General features: G+C 49.7%; 1 protein-coding gene across 1 annotated transcript in view; it reads right to left on the bottom strand.

The window, feature by feature from the left end:
- LOC126253414 (uncharacterized) overlaps positions 1 to 12,798 on the bottom strand; it is a gene marked incomplete at both ends in the record, with an annotated part of 228,389 nt that extends 215,591 nt beyond the window's left edge. The window contains one exon of the mRNA XM_049954724.1: positions 12,711 to 12,798. Coding sequence (XP_049810681.1) covers positions 12,711 to 12,798 — 88 coding nt within the window. The remainder of the gene's footprint in view (positions 1 to 12,710) is intronic.
- Positions 12,799 to 13,443: the final 645 nt, after the last annotated feature.

Below are 13,443 nucleotides of genomic sequence, written 5' to 3'. Positions count from 1 at the left end.
CAGCAGCAGCCGTCGCCGCTACCACGCCGACAGCCCGTCCCGTTGATGCCTCCCGCGCAGCTTCATCCGGGAGCGCCCCAGGTGGTCGCTCCGGCGCCTGCGGTCCCTCTTCAGTCGCCACCGCCTTCGGAGCTGATGGACGTCGACCCCTCAGCCGGGCCGCCTTCCCAAGCGGTGGCTGTGCAGCCTGTCCTGCAGCCGCTTTCCTTGGGCACCCCCAAGGAGTCTGACACCGCAGCGCCTTGTCCGGCGCCCACTCGGCAGCCGTCGACGCAGCGTCAGGAGACGCTGGCTCTCTTCGTGGGTCCCGACGCCCCGTCGCGTCCAGTACCAGAAGCTGCGCCCGTGGTCACAGGCGTGCACCCTGACCTCGGTTTTCAGTCGGTGTTTCCCGAGGCCCCGCGCAGCCAATGCTGGGGTGCGGACCGGGGACTGCCACCGACAACAGTCTCCGCCCCGGTCTCTTCTGCTACGCCTGCGGCCAGACCCCTCCCCCGCCGTCGACGCTCGCCACGTCATTATTCAACGACGGTGCGGCGATTTGGGGGGAGGAGTGTTATATCCTAGCCAGTAATGCCACCCGAGCCCGCTGCCAAAAGGTTGGCAGCATCAAAGTCCGGACGCCGTCCGCATAAGCAGCGCCAGCGAGAGAGGAAATCGCCGCAAGTCTGCGCGCGCCACCGCTGGCTTCTGGCTTCTTAAGCGCTGGAGTCGCGAGCGCTAGGACAGTTCTGTATTCGCCGCTCAGTTGTATACTCGCCACCGAATTGTGTACTTGCTAGTCAGTTGTGTGTTCATCGCAGCAGAGTTGTTGTTTGTCGTCAGCCGACGCTGACCTAGCCGCTCCGACTCGAACTAGACAGATTTCTGTAGACACGGAGTTCACTACTGTGTTCCTGTATCTTCGTTAATAAAGATAAGTACCGACTTTTATTTAATCAGAGTGTTTGGGTTTTCATCTTTCTGTTCACTGTTCCAGCGGACCGGTCGGCCCGCTATTAAGTGTGGCGGTGACTTCGTAAGCCGTTTCTACAGCGAATTGTTTGTCGCTACGAACGCCGCCACAAAAGACACCTTTTATTAACCTGACACGTTCCATATCATTACGAAGTGTCGTATTCATGATCTATGGAACTAGTACTAATCTAATCTAATCAGAGCGAACTCGTGGCGCTATGTTAGACAGCCTGCGAACCCGGTGTCGCCGGCGCCGCCGCTGCCCCTGCGGCCCCGCTGCCCGCACAGCGCTCTCTCAGGCCTCGCCTCCCAGCACTTGCAACACGACGCCACACTCACTCCACAGCAGTCCGCATCGCCTCACCCAGGCCGGCCGTCGTGAGGAATTCACCCAGCCGCTCGGCAGAGCTTACAGGGTGGTCGGCTGTTTCGAAACCTCCAATCACAGTGCATCGAAGGTTCGGAGCAACTTACAGGAAGAGAATTGTAATTTTTTAGACACTGGTAGAACTGAAAAGGAGAAAAGAAGCGGACGACCTTCGACATCTGCAAGGTCCGGGCAGTGTTTAGACAATCACCACCCAAATCAACTTCCGGGATGAGAATGAATCATTTCTTACGTGTGTTAAGGTTGCCTGTCCTCAGCTTACTTTTAATCTTTGTATAGTTTTAATGATACAACGCATGGTTGGGAGTTACATCATTCTACTTAGTGCATAATTATTTCCTGGCGTTAAACCTCTTTTTGGTTATTTTTGTTGTAATTGCTCTGCAACGCCCGAAAAAAAAACTTCGTTTACCAAGATTACTACACGGTGAGGATCATTTATTAAAATTTATTTCTACCCTGTACGTGTACGTTATTATTCTTTTGTTTGTGTCTCTCTTTCCTTTTCCATCGCATCTCAGACTGCTTTGCTTTCATTCTGTACATTGTATGTTGTTTTATCCCTAGATGACTTTTTTTAGTAATCAGTACCTTCCTGTAAATACTTTCCCACTTACGGTGAAAATTAAAAACTCTTGCTTATTATGAATTTGAGGTACATACGTCACGGGGAGGACTTTCTAAAACCTTCTGTCACCCGTTAGCTTTTTTTGAGACATTGCTACTGATATGCCTACTTTCTGAATTGTATTTTCGAAATTCATTCTAAATAATGTTTAGAAATTACAGATTTCGAATTTATATTGATTTCTGCAAACATCATAACTTTGGTTTGCAAGTTCTCTTGAAAAACGTCTTTATACACGAGCAATTTACCGTATTTTATAGACTGTGGACGCTACGGCACTATAAGACGTACCCTAATTCTTAAGCAGTTTTTAAAAAATAACATTTTTACCATTTTTATTATTAGACTGCAAAACCAAACTAAAAAATTCTTCGTTTATAGAACGGAACTGATCTTTAAAATCCCTAAAAAGCGTCATCTGAACATTCTCCATGTTCCTCTTCATGTATAAGATGATCTTCGCTGCTATCGAGTGCGTTGCTTATGTCACTGTTGTTGAAAGATTTAACAACAATGTCTTTTCTCACTCTAGACGACGACAGTTTTATCCACTGACACGCTTATTTGATTGTAGGTCGTTTTAAAGCTCCCTTCGGCGTGAATTCACGTTGGGTTTCATCCATCACCCACTTCTTCCATTCCTGTCTTACATACATTTTAAATGATTCATTTATCGAGACATCAAGATGTTGCTATTGTAAAGTCCTCCTGGAATAACAGCAAGCTCTATATTTCCATGTTTCAATTTCTCTTTCACAGAATTTTTCACATGACTGCAAGACTGATCTAGTATAAGAAGAGAACTCTTCTTCAATGAAGCACCTTTCATTTTCTTCCACACTCTGTTGATCCATAATTTCATACTAGCCTCATCCATCCAACTCTTGTCATGTACGTGAACAAAAACGCCTGGCGGTATTTCAGAAGGTTTTGACACTGTTTTGCACTTGAGAAGTATCACTGGATTAAGTTTAGTACCGACAGCGCAACATGAAAGGACAACAGTGTAGTGCATTTCTTCATGTCTGCTTGTTTTCACAGTTACAGTTGTAGCACCTTTCGTGGCAACAGTTCTGTTGCTCGGCATGTCGCCGGCCGGGTTGGCCGAGCGGTTCTAGGCGCTACAGTCTGGAACCGCGGGACCGCTACGGTCGCAGGTTCGAATCTTTCCTCGGGCATGGATGTGTGTGATGTCCTTAGGTTAGTTAGGTTTAAGTAGTTCTAAGTTCTAGGGAACTGATGACCTCAGAAGTTAAGTCCCATAGTGCTCAGAACCATTTGAATTCGGCACATCAAATGTCACGAGTAGTTTGGTCCATATTCGCTGTGTGGCTTAGTTCCACACTGGTTTTCTTTCGACGTTGAATAATAAAGCGATGGAAAGATAATATTTGCTCTTCATACTCTTATGGCATTTTCTGTCATTTTTTGGTTTTGGTTCGCATGTTAAGTTCATGACCTTCATAAGCCTGTAGCACCAACCACCTCGACACTTAACGTCTGTCAAGTTCCGCTGTAGCGCTAGCTTACGAGCGTGTATTTGGATCATTTTTGTATTAATTCTAATGCCATTTTGGCGGAGTCCTTGAATCCATTTCAATTATAATCTTCCAGTTTTGTCCATTTCGCATTCAGTCCTCTATTTGCACATTTAGTCTTCCTCACTTTTTCATTCCTTCTTTACTAGCGCACCGATCGCGAATGGTTTTTCTGTTGGAGGAGGGCCGAAGTGCCGCTCAGCTGCTCTGTTGCCACGCTCACCCGCATATCTTATTACTTTCAATTTATAGCGCGCATCATACGAATACCTTTCATTTTTTTCCATTGTGAAACTCGCTAGTAACAAAAATACTGTACTGTTACCGATAACATAAATCACTTTCAATTCACGTTCACTGACACTGTAGACTGCAACGACACATCATAGGCTAGACTATTTCCTGGGTTTGTGATGGCGGGGCGAAAGGGAGACTGTTAGCAAGCTTGTGAAACCCCCCAACTCATGTTCGTCACACTGCTGCACTGCCGCTGCCAGTTGAATGCAGTGTTGCCAGACAGAGATAGGTTTCCCGCGGCATCGAATTTACTGTCAGTTTTAAGACTGGCGTAGCTTTTACATCAAACACTGGGCACTTTTAAATTAATTTCGAGTATAAGACGCATCAGAATTTTGGAGGAAATTTTTCGAAGAAAAAAGTGCGCCTCACAGTCCGTAAAATACAACAGTAATTTTCTTTACACACATGATTTTACTGTTATTATTTGGCAAGAATGGCGTGAGATTCGAGGCTATTTTTACAGCTACGTCAAACTTATGTGTGTCCATATTTGTGGCAGCCATATAGTCGTTTACCAATGCTGTTACTCAAGTTACCCTTGGTGCGCTGTTGGCCAACCCGGGCGTGCGAAAACAGTGAACGATGTGTATGAAGGTGTCACAGATTTTACACTGAAGTTTGTAATTGCGTATATGTCTCAACACAAAGTAATATGGATTTTTGCACTCGAGATTTTTATCTACAACTTTTGTCAAGTATCCACACTAGCATCAGGTAATCGATACATACATAAAAGAATTAACTTATTGTTGATGTCAATCTCTGCTGATATACCCACGTGTTTGTCTTCACTTGCGTTACTGAGGTCACCTCTCGATTTAAGCGGTGTAAGTGATCTGACATAAATGCATTCTCGTCCTCCCGTCGACGCAGTGGTAGAGTAAGAGTCTGTCATTTCATCCAGTGTGCAAGATCCGCTCGCTTCTAAACTGATGCTATTATTATTTAGCTTAGCCGCGAGTCCGTAGAGGGTGGTATACGTGACGTACAGTATAACTGGTCAGCATTTCCACCCGGAATTTGCGAGTGTAAGTCGGACCTTCCTTGGTCCGCCTTGGTGGGTCGTTCCGTCGGATTTCCTCCTACCTGTGCGCGGTGCAGCTCTCGTAAATGTCGTCCCGTGCAGATTCTTCATTGGCGCATTGGATGTCTCTGTCGGTGGAAGCTAATTATCTGAAATTGCTGTCGATCAACTTTGGGGTATCTATTTACTCGAAATTAATATTCAGAATGCCGTAATATCACTTTTATTCCTATTAGATCAATAATGAAACACTCATGTCACAAACTACTCGTAACCGAGAGCATGGCTACCATCGAACAAGACAGGAAGAGCTCTTAACGCCGACCGCCGACTTTGGCGCGCAGTTCGTATCTGTTACCAGTTTCGTCACAGTTCGTGGATTTCCGATCAAGTTCGTACTTACTAAGATATGCATTTGTTAATGAACGGGTGTGAATTTTAACGAGGCAAAATTATGGTAAATAGTTTTAAACATCCAGAGGCTCCTCTTAGTATTCATGTTGTCATAAATCACTTTAATTATTAAACATATATAAACAAAATCGGTGACTTTGGCGCCAAGATGGCGGTACTTCCCGTCATGTATATTTCCCAGGCTGACGCTTGTCGCTACGGTCCAGCGCCGAGCCCCACCCCACTACGCGCGACATATGGTCGCTTCGTCATCTAGCCAGCCAGCGTGGGAAATGCTCTCCGACTCATGGCCGGCTACGGACTACAGTACTTCCTAACTATCGTGAATACATCAATAAGAGACAATAATTTATTAAAACTAGTAAAAATGTCTTCCTCGCGTAAGAGGCACCTTACAAGTGGTAACACTACACGTTACGATTTCTGCGTCTCTGCGCCATCGGTCAGTGACGCAAACTACGGCGCAACCTCAGCGAGTTGGATTTGAAGCAGGAATTGTCCGCAGTCGGGGTCCTGCGGCAGACAGGTGCAGCGGCAGAGGCGTCCCGACTCCCGCACCAGCGCCGCCGCCGCCGTCTTATTCTTGGCCGGCGTCCAGCGGCCGCAGACGTGGCAACGCCGGCGCTAAATTCCTTCCTAGCAGCGCCGTGCGCCGCGCAGGGCACGCCGCACGGCTCTGGCTCTGGCCTGGCTAGCCAGCCACGCCACATGGCCTTCAATTACGCCCCTGCCGCCCCCGGCAGGCGGTCCAAAATACTGCCGCCCTCCCCCCCCCCTCTCTCTCTCTCTCTCTCTCTCTCTCTCTCTCTCTCTCTCTCTCTCTCTCACACACACACACACACACACACACACACACACACACATTTCCGGCTTCGCTACAGCCACTTGCGTCAAGCGCTCTCAGCTCCAGAATGTGCGCGTCTAATACCCAGATATCAAGGACGTTAAACTGTTTCTCTTGCGGTGCTGATGTTTAGCTTCTGTCAGCGTTCGAGACGTGAGGGAACAATCGTGCTGAGGAGTGAGCCAACACGCCACTGTGCCCTGCCCCGTGATGCGGGATTCCGCTCCCTTCTAGAGATTTAAAACTCGATCGCAGACTTACGATAGCACACATCACGCTCCAAAAACCACGTACTGTGGTTACATTTTGCGTTTCAAAACAGTACCTCTCTATCATAAATGGTTTGCTGATAAATTTTTTGTTTTTTGTTTTACTCGTTCACACCTTAATGGCGCAGTTCAAAGTAGCCCGCCTCCCCTTTGGATGTGAATACAACATTTCGACTTCTGAAATAGAGTTCATAGGTACAACAATGGACAATACAATAATCGATTGTTAGCATTCTCCTGTCACAATTTCAGTTCGTTTCGTCAGTCAAGCTAAACGTTTCTCTTTGCGGTCTGCAAAGTGACTTTCTCGACGAAGAAAGAATTGAAACTTTGGAAGCATATCTGGAAACATGTCCGATTAAGGAAAATCGCGAAATTTTCGCGGTCAGGTATCAGGATTAAGGACTGCCAGCAAAGAGAGCCATACAGAGTCTGTATGAAAATTGGCACACCAACGGATCTGTGCAAAATGCAAAAGAGAAAGAATTCCTTCAGTTCGCACATCAGAAATTATCGAGACGCCGCAGAATTATTCAGACCCCAAAGAAACCTACACGTAAATTGGTTCAACGGTCGAGTGTAAGTAGGAGGAGTTGCCAGCAGATATTGAGAAGTCTTAATCTGAAGCCCCATCTTGTAACTCATAAGCAGCAATTATGGGACGATGACAGTCAGAAACGTGTAAAGATTACTGCACGTGGCTTCTGAATAACATCAACGATGGTTTGTTAGATTCTTTGTATTGTGTCATGAGCGATAAAGCATGTTCGGTCATGTGAATTGACACGAGGTACTGGGCAACGGAGAAGCCTAACACGGTGTACTAGGAACCACTCCATGATGAAAAGATCGCCGTTTGGTGCTATGTAACAGGAACGCGCATCGTTGGACCGATAATTTTCGACACTGCCCTGAAGATGGTTGCATATTTGAAATTTCTGGTACATTTTGTATTCAAATCACTGAATATAAAAGACAAATCCGCTTCTTTTAGCAAGATGGGGCAACATGCCGCATGTCCAAGGTATCCCTGGAACGAGTCCACGATGTCTTCACTGATGAACTGTCAGCAAACATTCATAGCCATCACATTCACCAAATCTAACATCATGTGATTTTTTCCTGTGGACACACTTGAAAAGCAAGGTCTATGAAACAAATCCGCACACTATCCAGGGACTGAAACACAACATCAACCGTGAAGTTGCCGCCAATGATATCCGAAATTTACGCCATGTGTATCCGAATATGCTTAGACATGCATGGGGTCACTTTAAACATCCTCTATAAATGTACTTTTCACTGTATTTTTCATCCTAAATACACTCCTGGAAATGGAAAAAAGAACACATTGACACCGGTGTGTCAGACCCACCATACTTGCTCCGGACACTGCGAGAGGGCTGTACAAGCAATGATCACACGCACGGCACAGCGGACACACCAGGAACCGCGGTGTTGGCCGTCGAATGGCGCTAGCTGCGCAGCATTTGTGCACCGCCGCCGTCAGTGTCAGCCAGTTTGCCGTGGCATACGGAGCTCCATCGCAGTCTTTAACACTGGTAGCATGCCGCGACAGCGTGGACGTGAACCGTATGTGCAGTTGACGGACTTTGAGCGAGGGCGTATAGTGGGCATGCGGGAGGCCGGGTGGACGTACCGCCGAATTGCTCAACACGTGGGGCGTGAGGTCTCCACAGTACATCGATGTTGTCGCCAGTGGTCGGCGGAAGGTGCACGTGCCCGTCGACCTGGGACCGGACCGCAGCGACGCACGGATGCACGCCAAGACCGTAGGATCCTACGCAGTGCCGTAGGGGACCGCACCGCCACTTCCCAGCAAATTAGGGACACTGGTGCTCCTGGGGTATCGGCGAGGACCATTCGCAACCATCTCCATGAAGCTGGGCTACGGTCCCGCACACCGTTAGGCCGTCTTCCGCTCACGCCCCAACATCGTGCAGCCCGCCTCCAGTGGTGTCGCGACAGGCGTGAATGGAGGGACGAATGGAGACGTGTCGTCTTCAGCGATGAGAGTCGCTTCTGCCTTGGTGCCAATGATGGTCGTATGCGTGTTTGGCGCCGTGCAGGTGAGCGCCACAATCAGGACTGCATACGACCGAGGCACACAGGGCCAACACCCGGCATCATGGTGTGGGGAGCGATCTCCTACACTGGCCGTACACCACTGGTGATCGTCGAGGGGACACTGAATAGTGCACGGTACATCCAAACCGTCATCGAACCCATCGTTCTACCATTCCTAGACCGGCAAGGGAACTTGCTGTTCCAACAGGACAATGCACGTCCGCATGTATCCCGTGCCACCCAACGTGCTCTAGAAGGTGTAAGTCAAACTACCCTGGCCAGCAAGATCTCCGGATCTGTCTCCCATTGAGCATGTTTGGGACTGGATGAAGCGTCGTCTCACGCGGTCTGCACGTCCAGCACGAACGCTGGTCCAACTGAGGCGCCAGGTGGAAATGGCATGGCAAGCCGTTCCACAGGACTACATCCAGCATCTCTACGATCGTCTCCATGGGAGAATAGCAGCCTGCATTGCTGCGAAAGGTGGATATACACTGTACTAGTGCCGACATTGTGCATGCTCTGTTGCCTGTGTCTATGTGCCTGTGGTTCTGTCAGTGTGATCATGTGATGTATCTGACCCCAGGAATGTGTCAATAAAGTTTCCCCTTCCTGGGACAATGAATTCACGGTGTTCTTATTTCAATTTCCAGGAGTGTAAATGGTAAGTCTATTTCAGCTCTTCGTTTCTGTAATTTCACTGCTTTTCCTTCATACTTAACACTCGCTACTTTTATCTGTGCCACCCTGTATTATTTGGCATTAGTCGTAAAAGTTTTTGGAACTTACCGCTTTCTTCACCTCTGGTAATTGGTACAAGTTAAAAACATCAAGCTGTACCGTGGATAGGTTTTCACGCTAAATTGACTTGGAAAATCCACTGGAAGGTCCCTGGAAGGCAAGGGCATTTCACCTCGAACAGGACTGTTCGTAGGGAAGCACTGTGGAGGAAGGATAACCCTGTCAGGAAAGACAAGAAATGGCAGACAGCAAATAGCTGAAGGCGGCTGGGGCTTACACCGGTTACGGCCAGCCAGTCTCAAAGAATGAGACGAAAGACCGTATAAGACCGAAGTGACGCTATTCAGCACAGAAATGACCTAATCTCAACAAGACAGTTGGGAAAGGGAAGAGCGTGCGTGCTAACTACGCGACAAACCAGCGTTTGTAGAACCTCAGAACACAACAGCAGCAAACCGTTTTCGCTGAACATCAGACACGGCTGGCTGGAGGTGGCAGTCTGATCGACATACTATCAGAGGTAATGCGCTGTTCAGAGTTCAGTCAGTTTCAGTTTTATCCGTGGTTAACGTGAACCACTTCAGGCGGAAACGCCACGGCCTGTTTCATTCGCCGTCTATTCAGAAACCCAGGTTATGAGCCGTGTTTAATGACACTGTCTTCGACGGATCCTTCAACTCTAATCGTGCTCCTCCGCCTCCTATTACTACTACTCATGTTCGGTCTTATTTGCCTTCTGATTCTCACTCTTTGACCTTTCTACTCAAAGTGCGCGAAGAATGGAATACTAACGAAACCTTAAACACCTGGATCACTGCCGGCCGGTGTGGCCAAGCGGTTCTAGGCGCTTCAGACTGGAAGCGTGCGACCGTTACGGTCGCAGGTTCGAATCCTACCTCGGGCATGGATGTGTGTGATGTCTGTTGGTTAGTTAGGTTTAAGTAGTTCTAAGTTCTAAGGGACTGATGACCTCAGATGTTAAGTCCCATAGTGCTCAGAGCCATTTGAACCATTTTTGAACTTGGATCACTCAAGAAGTCACCAACTGCAATACTATTATTCCAAACACAAATGTATTGTTCTACTTCTACATCTACTTGAACATCTAAATGTAGTCTGCTACTCACAATTAAGTGCCTGGCAGAAGGTTCAATGAACCACCTTCAAGCTGTCTCTCTACCGCTCCACTCTCGAACGGCGCGCGGGAAAAACGGGCACTTCAACTTTTCTGTGCGAGCCCTGATTTATTTTATTGTGGTGATCATTTCTCCCTATGTAAGTGGGTGCCAACAGAATGTTTTCGCAATCTTAGGAGAAAACTGGTGATTGAAATTTCATGAGAAGATCCCGTCGCAACGAAAAACGCCTTTGTTTTAATGATTGCACTCCAATTCACGTATCATGCCCGCGGCACTATCTCCCCTATTTCACGATAATGTGAGTTTATTTGCAACTAAATTACTATGTCCGAATTTTAGCATTTACTAATCAACTGCTTGTCAAGACATAGTCCAGCGCTTATCCCGTAGTGCCTGTCGGCTGCATAGATGAGCCTTACTTATTTATCGCCGTGTGCTGGTCGAATGTGAACAGGCTAGGAATAAAATAGAAAAATGTGAGCATTTAATTTTAATTAATTTTGTAATTCACATTCGAACAGTAACGGACTAGACTACCATGTCCGTAGAAGCTTTTACGTTCACACCATTACCTTGTTGGAGGCCCGGCTGAATGCTAAATCTAGACAGGGTCCACAATAACAAACATTTTCCTGCTGTGCCCTCGACGCGTGTGCATAAAGTTGCAGTGGCGAGAATAATGGAAAGATAAATAAGAAAGCGACGTTGAGGAAAATGACTCTGCGGCCCCTGTCCACGCCTGCACTCCGCTGCGCGTCACCGACAAACGTGCAGCAGCCGCAGCGTCGAAGCAGCCACCTTCTGAGGGCCTCCGTGCGTGCTGTCATCAGTTTGGCGTTATCTGCACCGTCTCTGCGGCGCGGACACTTAGGGGCTGACGGGAATTTGCAGTTTCTGCACTGAATTAAGGCTCTTCACTTTTTCTGAACAGGTTCTTGCGAGCGGTACTGCATCCTTCTCGAGTCTCTGTCACTGCGGGTTTTTCAACGTTCCTGTTACACTCTCTCTCCAGTGAAACACGCTTGTGACCATTCCCACTGCTTTTCCATGCATACGCACGACACGCTCCGTTAATACGGCCCGATGTGAGTCCCATATACTTGAGCAGTATTCGAGTAGCGGCCGTCCAAACGTGTTGTACAAAATACGTTTAGCAGAAAGACTGCCGTTTGCTTGTACCCCAGCCACTAATCCTAGCCTGGCACTTGCTTTACGTGCAACTCATCCTCTATGGTAATTCGTCTCGAAAATAATTGTATCAGCCGCGCGGGGTAGACGCGACGTCTAGGGCATCTTGTCACGACCCGCGCGGCTCCTCTCGCCGGAGGTTCGAGTCCTCCCTCGGGCATTGGTGTGTGTGTTGTCCTTAGCGTAAGTTAGTTTAGCTTAAGTAGCGTGTAAGCTTAGGAACCGATGACCTAAGGAGTTTGGTCCCATAAGATCTTACCACTATAACTTATTTGTATCACATTAGTGTGTGAAACAGTTGTGAGTCATTGATCTGCCTCGCCCTCTCCGCAAGCGCGCAGAATCGTGTACGGCAGGACGTTTTCAGCCCGCCCCTTGCAGGAAAGCACTAGCCTGGTACGTGGCTGCCCAGCCGGGAGCGCCACGTGCTCTCGTCTCAGGCGCGGAGTCGGCAAACGTCACGTGCCCGGAAAAACACACACACACACACACACACACACACACACACACACACACACACACACATACACACACACACACAGTGGGCGCACCCTAGTTCTCTCCTTCACCGCTCGTACCTCGTTAATAGCAAACAAATTAACTCTCGCGTCGGTGTAGCATCACACGGGGGACGTATGGAATGGAACCCGTAAAATAGGAACGCTCCTAGATTCCGCACAATTTGAGCAGTTCCACGAGAACTGCGTACAGAGCAACTGTGTAGCATTTCGTATCTTACTGTGTAAGTGTGTTCTATCTCCAGGTGCGCATTTTTGAGACGGAGATATTTGATATTTGTAAAGTCGCGTACACGTGTTGCGATGAAGTAACGCGATTAAAAGTTTATGAGGTGTCCGTTGTCACTACTGGAATATAGTGTCTATGAGCGGAAGACAGCGCAATGGCGCTGAACTCTGCCGTAAACGGACCGAACGCTGGTTCTGGAGGAACGTTTCGTCGGCAGTATTTAGCCGGGAAGGGAGGAGAGCCATTGGTGCGAAGTTCGTCGTCACTGGACTGCGTTAAAACTTCAAACGTCCCCGTCGTGTCTCGGGGAACGTGACGCTACGGTGATCCGTCCGTCGGATGGAATGTAAAGCCCTCCCCTCCTCGCACCGACGACAACACAAACACGACACAACAGTGTACACGGACACACACTGGCTGCCCGCGCGGCCGCCCCGGCGCTTACCTTCGCAGTGCCTGCAGCGCTTGAGGGCGGGCTGCGCGCCCGGGGCGGCGTGTGGCGGCGGCGGCGGGTGCTGCGCTGCTGCGGCGGCGGCTGGGGCGGCGGCGGCGGCGGTGCTGACGGGCATCTTCAGAGCGGCGGGGCCGGCCGTGGCCGCGGCGCATCACATGGCGGCCGCGCACTCGCCCGGCGCTCACCACTCGCCCGCCGGTTCGCACTCGCACGCGCACGCACGCACTCGCACACGCAGCTGCGCGCCGCCCGCGCGCGGGGAGGCGGCGGTGGCGGCCGGGACCCGCGCGGCGCCGCCCATCGCAGGATTGGTCCCCTTCTGAATGCAAGTTGCCGGCTGCGGCTGGCGCGGCTCTCGGATCGCTGGCGTCCGGTCACCCCGCTGTCGTGTGTCTTCGCGCGAGGGAAGAGCAGTCCAGCCGAGGTGAGGCGGGGCGGGGCGGGTTCGTGTGGTCGGGAGTGTCTGCGTGTCGGGGCGGGGCGGCGGCGCGCAGGCGACTGAGCGGCCGCTCCGCAGCGCCTGGCTCTCTGCCGACGCTTGGCGCCGTGCCCGCCGGGGGCGCTGCCGACGCCGACGCCGCGACGCCCACGTCCACGTCCAGGCGCATCCGTCTCTTCCGATAGGCGCGCGGAAGGTGAGCGACAGAGCAGTATCGCGTCCGCGTTGTTTACGACGGTCAGAGGCACGGAAACGGTGAGGGAGAGAGAGCGATGGTGAGGTGCA

This window comes from Schistocerca nitens, chromosome 4, assembly GCF_023898315.1.
Source record: "Schistocerca nitens isolate TAMUIC-IGC-003100 chromosome 4, iqSchNite1.1, whole genome shotgun sequence".
Classification (NCBI taxonomy): Eukaryota; Metazoa; Arthropoda; class Insecta; order Orthoptera; family Acrididae; genus Schistocerca; species Schistocerca nitens.
Note: the sequence above shows the minus strand (reverse complement) of the source record. Positions and strands in the feature narration are given on the sequence as shown.